The following is a 23,342-nucleotide window of genomic DNA, read 5'->3' as shown; positions in this document are numbered from 1 at the left end:
ATCAACTTCAAGGCAGCCTGAGGATTTCAGACATACTTTCCAAAGCAAGAGGTGTATGAATCCTGTAAACAGCACTAAGAGCCTTCATCACACCTAAATCTGAAGGGGAGGACACAGCCTCTGGACTGTAATATATCCACTTATTTCCTGGGAAAAATCAAGATCTTTTACCATCCCCATCTTCAGCTGATTTATCCCATTACTAGTCTCAGTAGCTCTGCAAAACTAATCTTAATTTTTTTGGCTTTCTTGGATAAAAAGGCAGTTGCATCCTTCAGTACTCAACACAGCTGGAATGAAATCTAGTCACAATAAAAGAGTCAATGGAAATTCTGCTACCAGCTTTGAGTTGAACAAACTGCTGGATCCAGTATTCTCTCTCTTTGCTGGTGATTAATTCATGACAGTACTATTTTAAAAGTAAATTTACTTTTTCTATATACTTTTCCAGGATTCTCTTACCCCTGCTTTATCATGGTTCCGAGAAGGCACATGTTACTGCATATTCATGTAAATATCCAGCACATACTGAGAAATCCTTCTGGGTTTTTTCAGATCCTCAAATTTTCCACCAGTTTTAATAACCGGTATTTCTTCTGCTGACTGCTTCTCACTTCTTCCTTTTATTCCTCAGTTCAAGGATGCCACATTTTATTTCCTCTTTTTCTTTCTGTTGGGACTTTTTTTTTTTGTGGGGACAGTTCCTGAATTTTGTATCTTTTTCATTTACCAAAGTTCTCCCAAGATAATTACCTAAAACCAGGAATTCACAGTTGCTCAGTCAGTGGTGTCTCCTACAAACACGATCTCAAACATTCTTTGTACAATTAAGGCAACTCAATTTAAAATTAATTTTTTAGTAAAACAAATACATATACTTTAATTGCAGCTAAATATGTACCAAACCTTGCAGTGCACTTTTTCAGTGAAGGATATGCTGTAAGTGTGAAGTAGTGATAAAAAGATAAAGGAAGAGCCTCAAAATACCTTCCCACAGGAACACAGATCTCAAGTCTTTATTGCAGTCCAAAATACCCCTTGTCTTTTGATTCAAAGAGCTTCAACCAGCTTAGCCCATCAGTATTGCAGGAAGCTAGCAATAATTCTTATTAAAACCCACTAATAATGTTAAGGGGGAAAAAGCTCTCCAAGTATAGATTTTCCTAGAGCTAAACGTATAATATTATAAGGCTGAAAGCAATGACTGTCACAAAAGGTGAGGTGTTAGAAGTTTCAGAAAGAAATTGATAAAGCTTTCAAGACCCCATTAAAATCTCCCCCGGGAATAATTTGCAATCTGCTCTACTTCAAGCAGACATTGGATTAAGCATCTGAGTATAAAACTTAATCTAGGGTTTTATTTCACTATGGGTTTCCTTCCCCTCCTCCCCCCTTTTCAAGCTATTCAGCAGGCACACTTTTTCCACACTAACAGCAGCCCCATTACCCTGTAAGGGAGAAGGACTTAACTGATCACAGCATCACACAAATTACACATAAGCCTGTGATCCTGTTGCTAGCATCAGTCAGCACTATGCTCTCTAAAACCAAACTCTGAACTCTGCAGCTTTTAATAGATGGCAGGTCCTCCTGCTGTAACAATCCCAGTTATTTGATGCAAAAGCAAGATGACACCCACAGGGCCCTTTCTTTTCTTCCCCTTCTTTCATTTCTACCCCTTTTCACAATACCACATTTACACACTTTTCTAATCTACTGTCATTTTCACCAGCTTTAATGCTAGGCAATATCACAATTCTTAGCAGTATTGCAAAAGATTCAAATGGTATCTGCTCATGATGGCTCCAGGCATATTATAACATCTATGTTATACAGCCACTTTCATGGATCATATCCTATTATTACCATAACACCCTACTGGCTGTAAACCTGCATCCCTCAAATATGTTTCAATGAGTTGTCAGCTGCATTTCAAAGCAATCAAATAGTGAATTAGGCACCCCAAAAATAACAATTTATTATTACACATCACCTTGGGAAATTATATGCTTTGGACTCATGAAAGCTGATCATTGTCTTCCACTTCCCTCTCTCATAAAGCAGCTTTATGTTAAGTAGACAAAACCTGCAGACTGGTGACAGTCAATAGGATTGCTGCAACTGAAAGGGAGAACTATAATAAGAGAGCTCAGAAAATACATGCAGGAACGTACATGCAAAATCATATTGCAACTCTAGCATTAAAAAAAGCTAAATAAAAGACAAGAGGGAAGCAAGTACAGGGGAGAATTTCTCAGTCAAAACTGGAACTAGAAACAAAGTGGACCAACTTTTCTGTAGCTGTCTGTTGTTCTGGACTGTGACTCAGCAGAACAAAGGCTTTTGTCTTCATTTAGAAATAGAGTCGATATTGCACAGGAAGTGGCAAAAATCCACTGTCTGGAATGCAACTGTAGTTCCATTTGTTTTCATGGGGATGTACCACAGAAAGTCCCCTGCTTTACAGAGACAGTAAATCATGACCCTGTTCAACATGAGCTGATGAGACCAGGATAAGACTCTAGTTTTCCTGAAAGCATAGAGAAGCAGTCAATGGAAAAATAGAAACTTGTAGAAAATAAGATGAACAAGATGGTCATAACTGAGAGCACTCATTTTTTTAACTCGCATTTAATGAATCTGCAAATACATGTCTTTATAAATTAAAATAGAAAGAACACTCTGAGAAGGATAGGGGTACATGACAAAGTCTGTGCTACCAATACAATGCAACACTGTCTAACAGTCACCATAAACAACTGACAGCAAGTTTAAGACTAACATCTATATTTGAAATATTTGTACTTCCCTTTTTATATCATAACTGTCATGGACATAAATGTCAAAGAAGTCTGAAAGGGGAACATGAACAATAGTTTTTGTATCAATCTTTTAAAAAACCCTTGTTTTAACAGTACTAAGAAATGCTATTAATCACTTGGAGGTGATCAGACCAAGAGACTACAGTTTATTAGCATTCTTAAGTTAAACATCACGTAGTAGAAAAAACCAAGCAATAAGTTCATTTAAGGACAGAGTTTTCTATTCATTCACACACCACAGTATCTTTGTTTGGACTAGTTGCTGTCATTCTTCCTTCTTCTCCAAGCTTTCCCATACCGTCAATCATCAGTGAATTTTCTGATGGAAATAGAGCATTATTCTACATACAAAAATCACCTACTATCATGCAAAGAAGCATACTTTCAGTTAAGTGTATGGGTTTTGTACTATATACAAGTTAATTTTCTTTATCTTAATGAAGTAATGTTTCTCCTCAGTTTCATAAACTTCCATGCACTTTTCCTTAAAAACGTGAGTGCACATGTAAGAAGTTTTTCCTTGCTCGCAGAGTGAATGAGTGGGAGTGCGGTACAGAAGTAAGCCCTGTCTATGAATGTCACAGTTGTGAAACACATTATAAATAAAATCATATACTCTAGAAGAAATTTTCATCTCTCCCCTTTTGCTGCATGCTGAAGGAAGTGTTGAGGTAGACTGCAGTGAAGGAGTGAGAGCCTGCAAACACACGGACATTAAGGTTTGCAGAGAAACTGATAAATAACAGAGTAATTTCTCTAGCTGTTTTGCAGGATGAATGCATAAGACACTTCAACAAGAATTATATGATTTGGTTTCCTCTCTTATCTTCTCACTTGTGAATTGGTATTAGCTGGTACCTGTGATAGATGTCTGATGTTTATAGTGTCTCATACTTCAATGATCTTCAGAGCATTTACCTCATGATGATTGGGAGAAAAAAGCATCAATCCACTGTGCTAGTAAAAATAACTGAATTAATAACATTTAATCTAGAGCTGGTAGTTTGACCTACTAGTTAAAAGCTTTAATGATGCACTATGAAGCACTGCCCAGAAAACCTATGAAACCAAACAAGACATTTCATTAATTCACTGTAACATTTTGTAAAATACACCTCTGACATGCCACGGTAATAGTTTCTTTTACTGAAACCATGTTCTTCTTTTTTCTTCCTTATTTTTTTTTAAAAATATACGTGCTCTGGTGACAAAGGAAGACTAACACAGAAGGTGGTGAACAAAGATAAACTACCTCATTTCTCTCTTGTATCATGACTTCTTTTAGTGATCGAAAACATACTAAAGGGGAAGTGCTGTAACTCCTCCCAGTGTAACATGAATCTATTTAACTTCCAGTTCCAAGTTATGCAACGATCTCTCCCATGAGCAATTTTATTTCCTTGGCTAGTATTAGGTAATGTACAGAAATATAAAGCTGGCTATGTGTTACCATCATGGTATTTTTTCTCCTATCCTTTTGTATCTCACCTGCTATTAAGGTTGCCCTTAACAAAGAGGCAACAACAAAAGCAACACTTTCTAAATGCTGCAGTTCTGTAACGAAGGAAAAATTAATATTGGAAACTCAAATCAGCATGACTAAAATGTCAGGTTATTCAAATGTTATGAGAAGGATAGCAGAAAACATCTCAGAGTCTGGCAACAAACAGCCACAGCATTATATAGGGGAAGGTGCGTCTGTAGATTAGTACTTTTAGAAAACACTGTATATTTTACTCAAGACTATGCTACATCTCCATGTTCTCTACCATCTATAACTGAGCTTGTTTGCAAAGCTAGAGAGCGGAAAAGTACCAGACAGGCTTTCTTGTCTCAAAATCAAGTACTAATTGAACTTTCCTATCCTACCCTCAGTGTTTATCTGTGTGGTAAACTTTAACCTCCATTTGCACAGGTTGAGATACTGATAAAGAGAAGTTAAACTTTCCTCAAAGCTGAAAACGGCACTGGCATACAAACCACATTCACACTACTGAGTTCACAGGTCCATGTTCTGACAACATTTGTTGTTAGACTACTATTCCATTAATAATAGGATTTTTTTTTTTTCTTGTTTAACTTCCTTGCCTGGTATTCAGATATACCTAAAATATAATCAGTAACAGAAGAGAATATGAAATGACTAAAAAAAAAAATTAAAGCTGCATACATTTGTAATGCTTCACCCACAATCAGTACGTTGTTTCATGTGGCTTCAACTGTATCACGTGTTCTAGATGTCTTATCTGCTTAATTTCTTTTGTTTTATCATAGATAATCTTTAAGGTCCCTTCCAACACAAATCATTCTATGATATGATTCTATCTGCCATGGACAGGGACACCTTCCACTAGCCCAGGTTGCTCAAAGCCACATCCAGCCTGGCTTTCAACACCGCCAGGGAGGGGGCAGCCACAGCTTCTCTGGGCAACCTGTGCCAGGGCCTCACCCCCCTCACAGGGAAGAATTTCTTATCCTTATATCTAATTTGTATCTGCCCTCTTTCAGTTTAAAGCTGTTACTCCTTGTCCTATCCCTACACCCCCTGATCCAGAGTCCCTCCCCCCTTTCCTGCAGCCCCTTTCAGCCCTGGGAGGCCGCTCTAAGGTCTCCCCGCAGCCTTCTCTTCTCCAGCTGAACCCCCCAACTCTCTCAGCCTGTCCTCACAGGGGGGGCTCCAGCCCCTGAGCATCTTCACGGTCTCCCCTGCTTAAGCGGGGCCAGGTCTGTGTCCTTCTGATGCTGGGGGCCCCAGAGCCGGACACAGTACTCCCTTAGTAGTACTTATCACACTTTCTTTCATTTTGCATTCTGTCTCTCATCTCAGACTTTCCAAAGGATTTAGACATGCAACCAAGTATGAATAGCACGCGTTCTGAAAGCACAGATAAATTAGGAAAGCTGTACCTGATTGCAAATGGCCTCTCTCTGCCAAAATTCATCCAACTTTCATAAATTAGAACATGCATATCATGCACACCATTTTAGACATACAATCAAGTATCAACTTAAAAACCTGGTTCCCTGGTCTCTTTTTTTATTTGTAAGAAGGTAAGCCACTGCTATAAAGTATTAATGTTCAAAATGTAAAACAGTGGGGGAAAAAAACGGGTTCCTTGGAAGTTACTGACAGATCAACTGCAACCTACCAGAGGATGACAAAAAAAATAGCAGATGGAATATAAAAAAAAAAATCCTTGCCATTAGTACATCATACCAAATGCTGTACTTCTGAGTACAACCAAACTCTGCCTTCCTCCTGCCACAACAAACCGTTTCTTGGGAAAATTGTTTATGACTTTTTCAACTATTGATAGTGACTATTGACTCTAATAGCTAAATCTGACAAAGACCAAAAAAAGCAGGAATACAGATCTCAAAATTCTGCCCAGACTTAACTGACTTGCAAATCCCATTAAAAAAAAGCAGATGCAGGTACTCACTGAAAACTGAACCTTAAACCCCACAAGCTGTTATAATACCTAATATCTTGATATTTGACTTCACAGTAAAATACAATTACTGCCAGGGTGACACACACACACAAAAGTAGGGATATAACATTTATGGCTAAAGGCAATACAACAGAAAAGGAGAAATACTAATTTTAAAGAAACCAAGTAAGCATCTCATTGCCTATAAACACACATATATCAGCAGCACAGTTTCACTGCCAGAAGATTTATGGGGGCTTAAAAATTAAGAAGCCAAACCCCTTAAAACTGGTATCAGTATAAACCCCACTTCAGGTCAGCAAGCGACCCAAAAATTCCACTTAGATTGGTTCCAAAACCCCAGGCTACCACAACATTTTTGAGCACCTACAGCAGGTGAAAGCTAACCATGTTCCCTAACAAACCTTGAACTGAGGCTGTTCAAAAGGAACTGTGTCAGACTTCTTTCCCATGGGATTACTATAGCATTTTACCACCTCCTAAGGGTTAAAAAAAAAAACCAAAACAATTTAAGTGTTACACTCATTTTCCAAATATCTGATGATGTCTCTACTTCTTCCACAGTATCTGAAGTGGAAAACATGGCATTGTGACCATTATCATCACAGAGCTAGAAAAACCACACATACTTCTAAAGAATGAAGGGGCAAAAGCTTCAAGGAGTTGAAGTTTAAGAAGTGCTACCGTTTTTTGCTTGCGAAAATTATGACCTTTCACAGTATTTTAATCAACACATAAATTATGACTAGAACACCTTCCTGGAATCACTTCGACAGCATCACAAATAGGTGATTTATTAGTCTACCTTTTTCCAACTTTACAGATGCTAACACCTTGCTAAGGTCCTGCAGCACATGCATGATGCAAACAGACTTACACTGACATCTAAAGGTATCTATTCTGTGATGCCTTATAAAAATGTTTGGAAGTGCTCGCACCCTATAAAGTGCTAACAACAGAGATGAAGAAATGTCAGTTTTCACACCCAGAAGGAGATTAATTCTCACTCTTTCTCAAACATGAGATACTTTTAAAAGTTTAAGATTCCACACCATACCACAAAGAGATTATAACCTCCTGCAAATGCAAAGGAGTATTGACATCCAAAATATTACCACATTACCAGAAATTTGTATTTCTGAAGTTTAAGAAAGGATTTACTTGGTAAATTACATGAGCCGAAATGCAAGTATGAGAGAGCCGAAATGCAAGTATGGGAGAGCATACTTGAGGCCCTGGGAAATTCAACTTTTTCTTTACATTTTTAATAATTAGTAGCAATTGAGCCCATTGCTATAACATAGAGTGCTTCATCAACTAAGCCAATAAAGTCAACCCATGACACCTTTATTTCTCACCTGGCCTATTCCATTTTCTAAATTAAATAAGCTTTGGGACTGCAAGACTGCCTGCTTACCCTGTTGGCGAGCAGCAGAATGGGCAAACCACTATGCAACATGGTGCTTCCTGAAACATAACCAACATTCAAGCCCACTGTGATCACCCTAACAGCAAATCCTGATCAGTGAGATCCAAACACTTAGAATCACCCACATGACAACTACTAATAAGCTACAAACTAGTGTTTTAAATCCTCTTTTCATCAAGTTTTACATACATGAGGAATTCTTATCTGGAGTGAGATAACTCATCATCTCAAATATTAAAATTTCAGTACTCAGTTAATAAAATAAGGTGCAAAACCAAAGCCTAAACCAGCTTTGGGGCAAACAGATGTTTGAAATTTACTACATTCAACTGTTATACTTTTAATAGGTAGTCCAGCCATTACAAATTATATGAATTTAAAAAAAAAAAGTGAAGCAGCACTTAAAGTTGTTCTGCAAACCACATGTGAAAGTTCTCAACCCCTCAAAACATCACAAGATGAAGAACTGATAGCAGATACTAACTGCTAAAGAAAACAGAAATTCAGATAAATGAACTCAAGACCCAAAGATCTTTGGGAAGTCTCACACGTGACTTCTATTATAAAGCTCAGACAATATTTATGGTTTTCAAAAAACTATTAAGATACATGACAATTGCAAGACCTTACCTCCAGGCACGCTATTTGAGACAGCACGCTCCCTCACACAGACTTTGAACACAAGTCAGGGGAGCACCCACGGTCATACGCCAGCTCTGGGAAACTCATGTGGGTCAGAACAGCACAGCTGGTCTGATGGTTACAGGTCTCAGAACAGAGTTCATTCTGTCAAACACACCAGCAGTATTAATCAACTCTTAAAGACAACTCATGTTACAAAATACTGGAAATAACAGTAAACCTGAAGAAAGCAGTATTATCAGTAGCTTTTCTGTCTTGAAATGAGGCAAGAGCTACACTAGTCACTGAGCAGTTTATAGGAGATTTTTTTTTTAAAGAATAGAGTCACAGTGCTTTTGAGTATCTCTGGGAAGGTGGATTCAAATCCTAAGGAAGAACAAGCAACCAACAGTACATGTAGGCTTCTAAGGACATGCAGGTATATCCAAAACACTACACAGCTAAAATGCTAACAGGATATGACAACATCCTGGTTGGAAATTATAGAAGAAAAGGGACACTGTCCTCAGCTCCTCTGACAACATAAGCCACTGCTAGCGCTGTCAGGTCTTTTCTGCTACCACACCCCCCCCAGCCACAATTCAGTTGGGTTGACACAGCTGCCTGCTGGCCACATGGGGAAAAGGATTAAGGGACTGACCCGGGTTTTAATCTGGTAAAGAACAGAGAACAGGCAGAAAGAGAGGAGACAGAGGAAACATGCCTGTATCCTAAATTTCACAGTCAGCTTCAACTGACCTGACTGCAAATCTGTAAATAGAGAGGGGGTTCACATCTCTCTCTGGTTTGCTCAGCATTAGAGCCCACATAGCCACAGCCTAAACCAGATCAACCTGCTGACACACACACACACAAACCCTGTTAGTTGTGGAATTTCTCCCCTAGTGTTAGTTTCCAGCCACATCAGTGAGCTGACCCACCTGAAACCTTTAAGGCTGATAATTCTCACGGCAATGCTTCTACAAAATAAAAATCTCTACCATCTACATCATCTCACCTGATGGCACAGAAACAGAGCTTAGTTCCTAAAAAAAGCGTCTATGGGTAAGTTATTCCTGAGGGTTTTTTAATACAAGAGCATACCATACGTTCTTGGAAATTACGATGCCAAGTGCAAAAAGCTGACTGCAAGCTCAATGCAAATTTTATGTTTGACTCCATGAAGCCAAAATCTCATTAAGTTTAAAATTAATATTATTTTTTTCCTGCTCTAATCCAGATGTGGACCGCAAAAATAACTTACAGATGTATCCGTGGGAGGTAAAGATAACCTCTATAAAGAACTGTCTCAATTACAGTGGTGTGAGTGGTCAGCAACTATTAAAAATCCCCTAGAAATCCACAAAAACCCCATCCAGTCTAGAGGCAATGCCTAAGCTTTGAGAATATATTAAAATGCACATAGCATTAAAAAAACGTGTTCCAGTAAAGACTTCTGTCTGCCCATTTGATTGCAGCACTAATTAAAAAAAAATCCCAAAGCAAGCAATTAAATGTTAAGATTGCTTGCAAACCTGCACCAGAGTTTTCAAAGGTTTTCAACTCTATAAAAGCAATAGTTTGAGTTGTAGATTTCACATGAAAATGAAGGCTATAAAAAGTCAAAGTCAGCCTATAGTCACCTTCACACATTTCTCTCCCAAGTACGCTGAGCAGGTGTGGTAACAGGAAAGGAGGGAGAGCTTTTCTAAATGTGTTTCCCCCACCCCCAAAAAAGAAAACAAGAGCAAAACATCAAACAAAAAAGGGATTTTACTCAAAGGGAGAGGTGAGATGCATGCTATCATTGTTTCCCAAAAATCAACCATCAAAACCATTTTAGATTCAGCATCTAAAAATGCAAGTCTGGTATAAATGCTTTAACTAGACTTACTGAAGAATAAGTTCTCAGTAGCACATCCAAGATTCTTACAACACAGAAACCATGAGCTCATTAAACGCATGTCCCATGAGACATAAATAAAGAAGTTTCAGAATTGCTCAGTTTGGTCACATTTTAGGCAGGAGCAGAGAATTTATTTTTTTTCTTCCCCCCCTTTAGGCTCATGGCAAAGAGCAGCTTTGGAAAGATTTCTCTATCTAAACACAATCCCTGGACAGCACCAAAGACTGTCTGCTGTTGGGAAAAACTAAGAGGTATCTATGTTTATTATTGGGATAAACGAATTTTAGAGCTTTTATTTGTTCTGTTCCAAGTATGTTCTGTGTTCAAATACCATCACCTTTATTATTTAGGAAAAAACCCTAACGTGTGCATGCACACATGGGCTCGTGTTTAGCTGATCCAATATTCCTGGGGTCCCATTCTCCATTTCAAGATACACTACTGGAATGACATAAAGAGGCTAAACAAGCATTAAATAAAGTTCTGCGCTCAAGGCCCCTGGTATTGAAGCACTCTGCCAACCAGCATAGGCGGTAAGGACAGGATGAGAAGCATGTGCAGGTTACTGTAAATACAGACAACGGATCAGGATGAATTAAATGCGTCAATACAATAAAAGCAGCACTGCCTTACATGTCCAAAGTAACTTTTAAAACCAGTTTAGCTAAATCAGCACAATCTGCGGCCAGTTTAATGCGCAGGTGCTCTGAATCTCTCCTGGGACTACACAGGAAACCTAAGCTTAGAATTCAAACCACAGATTCATGAGCTTTTCTTTGCTCATACCGTTCAATCCCTTGCATAGCCCCTGTGCTGCTCTCCTACCCTTGCTGAAAGTGCATAGTGAGTCAGTAAAGTCTGTGGGCCACATGCTGAACTGAAGATCACACCACCCACCCTGCTAAAAATAACTCCCCCGCCTTTTGGGGGGAAAAGGGGCGGGGGCCTGCGTTACTGTGGTCCCATGGACAGTTGTGCTGATACAGCTGACTTGCTGGAAGCAGGGTAGAACAAGTAATAAAGATTGCTGGAAGAAATGTTTCTACAATGTTTACCAGGCACTAAAGAAAAAAGATGCTATGACAGAGCGAGACCTCCTCTGCAGGGTTTCGGTTTAAAAGCTGCCATCCTGGTCTGGCCAAAGGATCTAACAGACTGGGAAGCTGCTGCCCCACTCCCTCCAAGTCTGAAGACAAAATGCAGCATACTTTCCTCTTCCAACACAGTATCTTGCTTTCTTCTTCCGTTTTACTCTGAGATCTGTCAAATCAAAGTTTCAGCTTTCTACCAAAGGCAGGCCATGCTGACTGACAACAGTAAAAGGCAAAGTAGCCCTTAATCTCATATATATTCTATTTCATTCTCCTTTTAAAACCTCCCATGCTAACGCACATCGGGCTTAATCCTCACACTTCTCAGATGAAGAGGGTGACAGGAATCAGTGTGGTAGTCTATCCAACCTTCAATAGGCTTTCAATGTGTTCAACTTAAAACTGCAGAACAAGTCCACTATAAGCACTCTAGATATAAAAAACCACCTAAAAATAGGGTGAGTCAAACACACGTAAGAATACACAGAGCCTACTTTGATTTTTCTTTTTTCTTGATGTGCAATTCCAGCTCCAGTAGCCTTTTCTAAAAAAAGTACTCCCTAGGAAGGGAAGCTGTACTTGAACTGTAGAAGGCAGAGAACACATAACAACTTTGCCTGCTTTAAAGGCTGAAGTAGTGGTTTCAGCAGCAGCTGAAGAGACGAGCGTGCGCTGCTCATCCTTAGACCCTCTGCTCCTGTAGTCCCACCCGCTCCTTTCTGCCTGCTTTCTCATGCTTGTCAGACCATTCCACAAGCTAATCGAGCTCCTTGACCAAGCAAAACCAACCCCATACTTACATAGATACATCTCTCTCTCTCTTCCCCCTTGCTGGATCAGCAAATTAGATCAATTTAGAGAAGGGTACAAAACGCTGCAGTGGAAGGTAAGAGGTGGAGATGATACGAGCAGTGGGTGACAGGGACAGAACGACATTCACCGAATCACAGGGGAAAGTCAAAGTCAGAGGCGAAACAGAGAACTGCTCATCATAACTGTTAGGTTACAGCTAAGGAAATCTGTATTCTGTCTGGCTGCATTGTACAAACAGCTCTCCCGCTGGCAAGGACAGAGGGTTTCACCACAGAGCAAGATGCTGTGGGTTTCTACTCAGCACTGGTAATCCAGACAACGGCCTCTCGCACTTCTATCACAGTTGTATTGCCCAATTTTGCCAACACACATCCTTCCACTATCACAACCTCAGTCAGTACTAGGATGCTTCCATGTCAAATGGGTGACAGGTTTTTAAAGGACCACATTAATATCAACAGCTAGTCTCATGCAAAACTTGGAACTACTTGTATTTCAGGAAAGCAATATTTGCATAGTGTGACCTCAGCTCCCGAGGTCTGATAAGTAACTAACAAATCAGTGTACATGTTTACACTAGACATTTTAGATATGTTAGGTAATGCAAGCACACTCAAAGCCTGGATAAGACATGGTAAGATTACTCGAAACTGTAACTACAGATTTCAGAATTTATTGTCATGCTATCCAAAAATAAACACATTCACTCAGCAAGAACTTGGGAGTCATGAAAAATTAGAGTTGTGCTTTCCTAATTCACATTATAAAGCTCCCCTATGTAAATATAGTCCTATTTTACTTGTATCTTCTCATCAGCTTGTATTATTTAAAACATGTGGGACAGTCACACAGATGGGAAAAAAAAAATAGGTCAGGTTTGAAACAAAAGCCAAGCCATTCCATTTTATTAGCAGATTAAACATGCAGAACTGTAATTTTAAATTCTAAGTAAAGCAACTTAATGAAAACATTCTGAACACATAGATAAAGATTGCAAGAATTTGCAGTAGTTTTTAATTGCCGTGTTGCCAAATGTCTTACTAAAAACCAGAGCTGATAAAAAGGTTTGTCAATCTGATTTGAAAACACATAGTTAAGGACTATATTGCCTAGTGATCATATAGAATCTGGTATATAAATCTAGGATTTTTCAAACATCAGCAGCCAGTATAAGTCCAACATGTCTGAAATACTATTAGATGATGAACATTTGCAAAATCTAGTCCTTTCATTTGCAAAGATCCTTCTTTTAAGCAAATTTATTCCTTTTCTGACTCCAAATTTACAACTCAGAAACATTTATTCATTTTCCTTTTAATTTCTGCATAACCACAATATTTACTACTAAAATATGTAAAGCCCAAATACAAGTGCACTAAATTTAATTTATTCAAACTGAATGTTCTAAACATCATTTGATTGCTGCCACCTATTGTTGTTCCAAACATGCTGCAAAGAGCTAACTTGTCCCCTTCTGCCTCAACCCAATGCTAGTAGTATTCAGCTATTTTAAAAGCTTAGAAAGTGGCTAACTCTTGACATGTCACATATTATATAAAGAAAGGAAAGCAGGGGAAAAATTAAAACATTGCAAAGATTTTTTTTTTTCTTTTGATTAATTTTGATTCGCAACTCTACTGTAACTTCAAGTAAACACAGGACACAGTTTCTGGATGGAAACCAACCACATCAAATCAGTGAAGAGTAATTGCAGCAGATACTAGTATCAAGAACACTTGTTACACAGCCTACCAATTCAACAACTTTCCTAGTTTAAAAGATTTCAAAGCTTCTGACTTCAAGCAGCATTACTACTTCTTCTATCTCTGCAATTGCTAAATATACAACTGATAAGGCTATTTGAGCATGACAGCTGTATAAGGAATGAATAAAGGTTGAAAATAAAGATGAATTAATCTAAAAAGATTGGCCATAGGCAAGCCACTTACTTCCCTGTCCCCTTTCTGTTAAGAATTGATAAATGCGGGCAAAAGTGAAAGAGTACAAACAAACCAAAGTATACAAGTAAACAGACAAAATATATATGTAAATACAGACAGACATATGTATAGTGCATAGATATACACTTTTTTAAAAATATATAAAGGTGTGCATATAGAGACTAACTTCTCCATTGATCTAAGTTTTGGGTTACACTCATAAGAGAAGTAATTCTGGAACAGTCATTTCTCATACAGTCCATTTAAAATGATAATTCTAGGTTGCCAAAGGCCACTGAATTCTGTCTGCTCCTGAATGTATACGCCATCACAATGTTCAACTAGAAGGTTAAAGAACAGGAAAAAGACACAAACTAATCAGCCTAACTAAAGCTTTAGTCTGCAGAGCTTTACATATTAAAATGGAAACTTTGACACTAAACATAAAATTTGGGAGAGTCATTATTTCAAAATACTAATTCTCTGAATATCATGTAAATAAATTAAAATTATTTCCAAAAAACTTGAGAGGCACAAGATCTCCCTCAAGTAGGCTCTGATTTCCCCTGTCAGCAGTTTTCATTCTTAAAGCCACAACACAAACCCAAGAACTAGCAAGCCATCTCACTGAAGATAAAATTTTGGTCTGTTTCAAATTGAAAAGCCTCACCTCATTTGCGTTCTGCAACAGGGTATTAAAGGTCTCTAAATAAAGATGTCTTAAAGACACAGAAATAAAGATACAAGTTAACATTTGGTAATTGAAGAGCGGATCAGCCACTGGACCCAAAGACACCCACATTAAGGCAACCTGATTGCCAGGGGTTGGCCCTTCACGCAGTCTGGTGTAGACACAGCTCCACAGTGAAGAGAAGCTTGCACCACACACATATGCAGGATGCTTTTGTTGAAGCACCTAACTATAAATATAGGAGCCTACATTTCAGGAAACATCTCTGAAAACATGGGCACAGATGCCCAAACTGTTTTGTTATTAAAGAAACATACTGCATCTTTATAGCAATCATCTATGGGACCCCTGCTTAAAAATACAATATTCAGACAGTTAAATATTGTCAAGCAAGGGGAAAGCACTGATAGGATAGAATCAGTATTGAGGCTCAAAGAGGAAAACAGTGAATTCCTGCAAGGGGAGAACTGCTGCTTCTGGCTAGTCATTTGACCTCCCCAGCTCAGGTTCTTTTAGGCACAAGCATCAAAGGTTAATTCCAATGCTTACTAATGGATCAAAGCATCACCTACTTCACACAGCTGTTTCTTTGCACCTTCACTTATTTCACAGCCTTTATCTGTACATTAACGCTAACAATCCCTTATCAAAATCAATTTAAAACTTCACTTTGCTTTGAACTGATAGATCCAATTATACTTAAGTGGCTAAAATAGAAACTGGCACAGATCCACACATAGCAGTTCCATCTCCAGTGTGCAGCAAAACCAATGCTAAAAAGTATCTCAGACATCAACCTTGGATAGCAAAAGTGGAGAAAAATTACAGAGGATATGGAAGATCTTTAAACTAGCTGCCTCTAATTAAGCAAAGGAGGGTGTGCTGTAAAGGCTAGTTACAGTCAAACAGGGCTGTTGGGGAAACAACCAAAGCTTGCTCCATCGACACTGCTCATCACAAATCACAACGGTGACCGAGACTGATATTACCACAAGGCACCAAGCCACATCTTTCATTTATCTTCAGTGTCTGTCTTCTATATGATAAAGGCCTTCAAGATCAGCAATTAAGGTATCTGTACTCCTATATCCTGCCCCTCTTCACTTCAAGCCCCTTGCCTGCAGCCTGATTGACCTCTGAGCTGGTCACAGAGGCTGCCATTGCTAGCCCTGCCCTCCCTCCACCTCCAGACATCCCTCATTTCAGCAGCAGAGTGAATGCAGTTTGCAAAATGATTCCTCCCACCCTGAGTGACAGCAAGGAGCAATTCTGCAATAAGGATCAGGAACCTCCCCTTCCAGGAGCATCAGGAATTGCTAGTTTGTATACTGGGAACAGACAAATGTGTTTTCTATTAGAATCACCAAATTTTATCTCTGGAAGATGACTGAACTGCTTTATGGGTAAGGAAGCAGCCTCAGCGTATGTGCAGGCAACCAGGCAGTCACTCAACAAGGCAGATCAGCTTGTACAGCCATGTGAAAACCAACGGACTCATTTGTACCATCAGTCAGTTTTGAGGCAAAACAGGGAGCAGATCTGACTCCCAGCATGGTAGCTACTCACTAGTGCTGACAGGAGGCAAAAGCAGGACAGTGTCAGCATGAAGCAGAGAGGACAACTATTCCTTTCAGCAGCTGCCCACAGTTACCTACCTTAAGCTTAAGATGAAATTGCATCTTTAAATCCCAAGAGAGGTGGATCTAGGAAAGCCTCTGTTCTCTGTCAGCAAAACTCAGCTCTTTGACATGCCATCAACATAAAGTTGAGATTTAGAGATACAGGCATGTACCCTGACCTTCTGTAAGTCAAAAAAGATCTGAAATCTACACCCTGTTTGGTGTTGAAACACCTTCATTCTCCTCACCTATTTTTCTCTCACTTCTTGGCCTAAAGAAAGAAGAAAAGGAGCCAATAGCTCCAGTGCTAAGGAACTCCGGGGAATGGGGAATCAGCCTTGTTGCCTAAGATGAAGAATTAACAGTTGGTTGGAAATCTGGAAGCCAGTCTCACAAAAGGTACAGGCAGAGAAAGAGAAATAGGGAGAAGGGGAGAAGACAAAACTTGCTGGATCCCCTCAGATAACAGTTATATAGAAGATTAACGCTGCAGTTATATAGAAGATTAAGAAAAAGCATTGCAGAAGCATCTGACAGTTCCAGCAATCCAAAAGCAAGTGAAATGAACTGTTCACCTTAACTACACCTTCCGAAAGGGACCTGCCCACTTTCTGGACATGAAAGGATTTAAATTACCTCAAGAAAAACAATTTGCAAAGACATCAACTCTGTTTGAGGAAGGCCTTGAGATGCAGGCTAGAGGAACCTCAGGAAGACTTTGAGAAAACAGTACCACATGCTACTTCTACTCTTCTTCTGTTCCCAGGACTTTTACTATCAACCACCATTAGAAAGGACAGGATGGGCCAGGCCCACCCCCCCAGTCATCTACCCCAACAATGACACCACTGAGCAATCAAAGAGCCACCCCGTTACGCCTGTCTCCACATGCTCGTACAGTCTGAGCTGTTGAGGTTTCTCACCTGCTGTGAGCTGAGCTAATCAAACTGAAGTAGCTTGAGTCAGCCGTGACTGCAAACATCTCCAAGTAATATTCCAAGTTAGGTTGTTGTAATGAGCCTAATGAGAAAATTGAGATGACAGAGGAATGGCCCAACCCTTTATAGTTGTTATACATCACTCTCCTCTTACTTTCTAATGCTTGCAAAGCTGTGCTTCAGCTAGTGACCAGTCAACGTTTTTAACATTAGTTTATTGTATCTTTATATAGCAGAATGGTACATGTGGCTATTAAAAGGAAAACATACAATTCTGAAAAGGATGTCTACACATTTACCCTGCTTACATGATTCAAAGTATGAAGTGAAAGAGCACACTCACTAATGAAGAAAATTCAGTGGGGATACCATTACTTTCTATGGTAAAGAGACAAGGGGAAATGAGAGCTCACAAAATAATGAATACCAGAGACATCCTGTTCTTACAGGATATCTATCTCTTTAGGCACAAAGCTTAAAAGAAGAGGTTGTAATGACAATACTTTTCTTTACCGTGTTCAAACATCAATTTTCCCTTTGCTACCATAAAACACCATGCTGCAGTTTAATGTCCTGCTGCCATTTATCCTTCTCTTCCCCTCTGCCCTTCCCTGTCCTCTTCCCTCACACAGGTTACTATGAAGCAACTTCAGGGAGACCCTGGCAGCTCACTCTTAACCATCTATTGCTCTGATACCTTTTAACAGACAGCTTCCAAACCACACTCAAATATTTAAATGCATTAAAATTCAAGATACAGCAGAGTACAAGGAGCCAAGCATTTAAAGTCAGCTCTTCATCTTTCAAGCACTGGTGGTTTTTCTACAATCAGAAGGCAGAAAACCCACAAATTTTAAAGTGTCTACTTCAAGAGCTGGCAGCAGAGAAGCAACAAGCCCTGTCTGACCCGAACTGACACAAGCCACGTGGATGCCCCTGCGCTGCTGTGAGCACGCTGAGTTCAAAGACAGGTTATTAAGTCAGACACAGCATGTCTTCAGTACAACAGTGTAGCTCAGGTGATAAATCCACAGCCCAGTGCATGTCAAATGGCTCTGCCTGGCTGGGCTTCCTGGCTTCTGCCCAGCATCAGCCCTCAAGAGCCTTCTCCTGTAGAGCTGCATCAAGATCTCTGCCCTGTAAATCCCCACGGTGACCATTCCACAAGGATCAAGTCTCACAACAAATACAACAAATGTGCTCACAGGCTGGGCAGTACCTCCCAGAAACAATGCTGCTGGGAGCCCACTGTGAATGGGCACTGACTGTGCACAAAGGTAGCATGGGAGAGCAGGATTCAGCAGGCAGACTTTAGAGAAAAGCTGGCCCTGGAAGCCTCACACCTGAGACAATGCACCTAAGCCAGTAAATTTATCTAGACCTGAGCTTCTTTCTCAGCACCAAGCCACTCTTTCTAAGCCTCCGTGCCACTGTTAACACATTCACCCCAATAAATCACCAAAGAATAATTGAGATTTACTCACATTTGGGGAATACAACGCCCAGGGGGCTGCTAGAAACAGCAATCAAGCTGGAAGGTCTGAGAGTCTTTCCTCTTATAAACTAGAGACCAAAGAGTTCTGATCTGGACTTTTTCCTCCCCTGCATTTCATATGATTTTAAGCTTACTGAAACACCCGAGGGATTTTCCCTACAGCATAGTTGTTAATCAGGTCTTACTCTGTGGGTCATCCCTACTGCAGACATAACAAGCAGCAGCGCTGAAAATCAGCATGACATATGGACAAAGAGATAACAACAAGGAAACCACCACGTGGGGACCAGCTGAGGCTCTTGTCCAATTCAGTAACTATTTTCAAGTTACAGAAAGACAAGTGTTGTTTTAGAAGTCAGCAAAAAATGTGATCACATTAAAAACTGACTCATTTACTTAGATATTTTTGCTATCAAGCTACTACCACCCATGTGCCACACATACAGCCTCAAAATTATCCACCTCCTATCATTTTCAGATTTACCCTGTTCTGACAGAAATTAACAGATAGCTCAGACTGCTGAGTGTTTATTTGCTCAATTGACATTTTAGGCTAGATACCTGTGATTTGGAGTTATGAACTTACTGTTTACAATGTCACCTTGCAGCTGAAGAATTTGTGGAACAGGCATTGTAAGAATAACTATATCAAACTGCTCTGGCAGTCCCATTTTCCTGGTCACTTCCCATTTCCCATCTTGGAGACAGATGTGAGTTACATGTTGTTCATAGAAGACATCTGCACCTGCTTGGAAAAAGAAATTGTTAAATACATGTAACAGTGAATCCTACAGAGAAAAGGCAGAGTAGTTTCCCTTAGTAACTGGATGACTTGCAAACAGCAAAGCAGACAGACAGTCCTAGGGCAAAGTTTCACAAATCAGGTTGAATCAATTTAACAGCCAGCATATGACATTAAAAGAGGGGATCCTCATTAGCTGAAAAGATCCCATCACTCCCCTGTGCTAGGGCTGGTATTCATTTGACTCCTTTCTGAATGGTTCAGTTCAGTAAACAGATGGAAAACTACCAGCTGCTCCCTTTGTCAGGTTAGTTTACTGTGGCTTTAGTGAGCGGAACCAAGTCAGAGTAAAATCTGATGAGCACAGGAGGTGGCATAGGGTAAGCAATCAAAGCACACCCCCAGGAGCCAAAAAAAGAGAACATTGCTCCCTTATCATCTCTCATAAATCAGAATACAGGAATGTAGTCAATTATTTGCAAGATTGGGATCTAAAAAAAAAGACATCACATCATGGGAGCAAAGCTTGACTACTCATAAAGCTAACATTTTTCAAACCAGAGTTAGTCACTAAACTGTACGAGTGGTTCTGCCACGTTACACCTAATGTAGTAGTTACAGTTTAAACTAGCAGATGATCTTTTCTAAAAGACCTTCGACACAATAGGCTCACATACAGCACAAGCACTCATTTCTACGAAACACGGTATGTAGCTCACCACTGTGTTCCCAGTTGCTCAGTTAATCACAGTTAACTTAAGTACACACTCATGAAAAAACACCCAAACGTTCACTTCATTCAAGTTGCACAAAACTCTGCACAAAAGAGTTGCTCAAAACTCTTCTCAACTGTGATCTCACACCCACTAAATTATCTCTGTCCCAACTGTGTTAGGTCCAACCTTCATATGCTAAAGCCAACAGTGTAAAATAAGCTTGGCCCCTGATCCTCCAGATGCTTTATTTGTGTAGAAACTTTTATATGTCAGCAGTGCAGCTGAAGTCAGTGAAGTGCTTGCAGGACTTGTAAATTCATAGAGCTCCCAGACACTTTTATCCATCTAAGCAACTTCAAGACATGCATAAACAAACAAGAACTTGAACATTATCACTGAAGATTTAAATTTTAAAGACAGTTCAAGAATGCCATCAAAACCACAATCATTAAGACCTTTCATTTCATACAAAGGCATCTAAAAAATTACCTGACTGCTTTAAATAATACTTGACAACTGAGGAAATGCCCTGGGGTGCCATGTAATTGCACAATCCTTCTTTCACTACCATTCCTTCAATGGGTGCAGTCAGCGGTTTCAAGATGCCATGAGACAGAAGTTCCTCATAGAAGCTTAAAGGGAGCAAACGACATAGATGAAAATACACTCTGTGAAAACCAACAGTAGCTGTCATTTTTCCCAATTAAAGACCAGCCTAACTTTCAAATTTAGAGAATAGTTTTTAATGACATACAACCTGTGTTTCAAGCCAGAACCACAGCTATAAAACAAGAAACTACCTTGCTATCATACTGAAGGCAGGCCTACACGTGAGGCCAAGGCTACCTACCGTGCCTGTAAGAGGAACCGTTAGCAGTTTGACATGAAGGCTTCAGGACTAACCGTGGCAGGGGCACATACAACAGTTACTGAAAGCTCTGCGTATCAGTACAAACTGCATTGCCATCATGGAGTGCAGGAATATCCCATCGGCTGGATGCAGGTGCCTCAAACACACCTACGTTTTCCCTGACTTCCACATAAATTTCACATTTTCACGTCGCCATCCCCCTCCCCAGCCAAGGGTGAACCCTCCCGTGTACTCACAAGCCCAGGCAGACCCCACCATGACGGCGCTGCCCGTCCCCACAGTCAGTCACCGCCGAACCGCCGTGTCCCCACGAAGACAAGGCATCTCACACTTTTTCTTTCATACCTAGCTTTTCTGTCACCTGCAGAGCGTTTAGGCGACTCTGAGGCGCGTTAGCTCTTGAAAGCAAAGACCTCTGTGGATTTAAGCAGCGGGCCACACTCGCCTGCGTTTCCTGCGGTGGCAAGATACGCACCACGAGTGAAACCGCCGAGCCGCGACACCCGCCCGACACCGCGTACCGCCACCTGCTTCGCCCCGCACTCCCCCCGCAGGCGGCAGTGACGGGCGGGAGCCCCGAAGGAGGCCCCGAAGGGAGGCGGAGCGGAGCGGGGCTGCGCCCAAGGCCCGGCCACCGCCCGCGCCGCCCCCGACCAGGCCGCGGCGCCTCCCCTCAGCCCGGCCGCGCGCGCGGGGAGGGGGCGGGGCTTACCTGCGGCGCGGCCCCGCGCGCTCCGGCTCGAGGGTGACGTACTGCGCGCCCAGGTCGGCGGTGCGCGCGGCGTCCTGCGCGCTGCGGCTCGTGCTCATACGGCCCCCTGCGCCAGGGACAGTCACACACCGCCAGGGACGGACAGACAGACCCCGCCAGGGACAGTCACACACCGCCAGGGACGGACAGACAGACCCCGCCAGGGACAGTCACACACCGCCAGGGACGGACAGACAGACCCCGCCAGGGACAGCCACACACCGCCAGGGACGGACAGACAGACCCCGCCAGGGACAGCCACACACCGCCAGGGACGGACAGACAGACCCCGCCAGGGACAGCCACACACCGCCAGGGACGGACAGACAGACCCCGCCAGGGACAGTCACACACCGCCAGGGACGGACAGACAGACCCCGCCAGGGACAGTCACACACCGCCAGGGACGGACAGACAGACCCCGCCAGGGACAGCCACACACCGCCAGGGACGGACAGACAGACCCCGCCAGGGACAGCCACACACCGCCAGGGACGGACAGACAGACCCCGCCAGGGACAGCCACACACCGCCAGGGACGGACAGACAGACAGACCCCCACACACACACCGCACCCACCTGCGCCGCGCGCCTTGTCCCAGACCACGATGTGGCCCAGCGCCGCCCCCCGCAGCAGCGCCGCGCAGGCGCTGCCCGTCAGCCCCGCGCCCACCACCAGCACCCGCGCCATGGCCCGGCCCGGCCCCGCCACGGCCCCCGGAGGAGACGCGCCCCGCCCCCGGGCGCTGCGGAGGAGGCGCACGGCCGCGCTTACACCGCCCCTGCGCGCACCCCCGTACACACAGAGCCTGTGCGCGCACACACACCCGCGTGCACCCCTCTGCTCACACGTGCACACGCACCCCAGGGGTGCGCCAGCCCCCGCTGCCTGGGTGTCCCCTTAATCACAGAATCACTCAGGTTGGAAAAGCCCTTTGGGATCACCGAGTCCAACCCTCAGCCCGACTCTACAAGTTCTCCCCTACACCGTATTCCCCAACATCTCATCCCAACGGCCCTTAAACACCCCCAGGGAGGGGGACTCCACCCCCTCCCCGGGCAGCCTGTTCCACTCTCTGAGCACTCCTCCTGTGAAAAATCTTTTCCTTATGCCCAGTCTGACCCTCCCCTGCTGCAGTTTAAAGCCATTCCCTCTTGTTCTGTCACTAATTCCCTGGGAGCAGAGCCCAGCCCCAGCCTCTCTGCAACGTCCTGCCAGGAGCTGCAGAGAGGGATGAGGGCTCCCCTCAGCCTCCTCCTCCTCACACTGAACGCTCCCAGCTCCTTCCCTGGCTCCTCACAGGATTTATTCTCCAGGCCCTTCCCCAGCCTCGTTGCCCTCCTCTGCCCTCGCTCCAGCCCCTCCAGATCTCTCTCATGTTGAGGTGCCCAAACCTGGACACAACCCTCCAGGTGTGGCCTCACCAGTCAGAGCACAGGGG

At 42.2% G+C, this 23,342-nt stretch overlaps 1 protein-coding gene across 2 annotated transcripts in view; it reads right to left on the bottom strand.

Moving 5' to 3' along the window:
- The window catches only part of RNLS (renalase, FAD dependent amine oxidase), a 76,804-nt gene extending 54,170 nt beyond the window's left edge, over positions 1-22,634 (bottom strand). Inside the window, exons 1-4 of one of the 2 annotated variants that reach the window (XM_074924310.1) lie at positions 22,480-22,634; positions 21,862-21,967; positions 20,768-20,910; positions 19,407-19,568 (exon numbers count right to left, since the gene is read on the bottom strand). In XM_074924310.1, coding sequence (XP_074780411.1) covers positions 19,407-19,568; positions 20,768-20,910; positions 21,862-21,967; positions 22,480-22,591 — 523 coding nt within the window. In that variant the 5' untranslated portion in view covers positions 22,592-22,634. The remainder of the gene's footprint in view (positions 1-19,406; positions 19,569-20,767; positions 20,911-21,861; positions 21,968-22,479) is intronic. The other variant, XM_074924311.1, reaches the window with a different exon arrangement.
- Between the last annotated feature and the right edge of the window lie 708 nt (positions 22,635-23,342).

This window comes from Athene noctua, chromosome 21 (genome assembly GCF_965140245.1).
Source record: "Athene noctua chromosome 21, bAthNoc1.hap1.1, whole genome shotgun sequence".
NCBI classification, from domain to species: Eukaryota; Metazoa; Chordata; class Aves; order Strigiformes; family Strigidae; genus Athene; species Athene noctua.
Note: the sequence above shows the minus strand (reverse complement) of the source record. Positions and strands in the feature narration are given on the sequence as shown.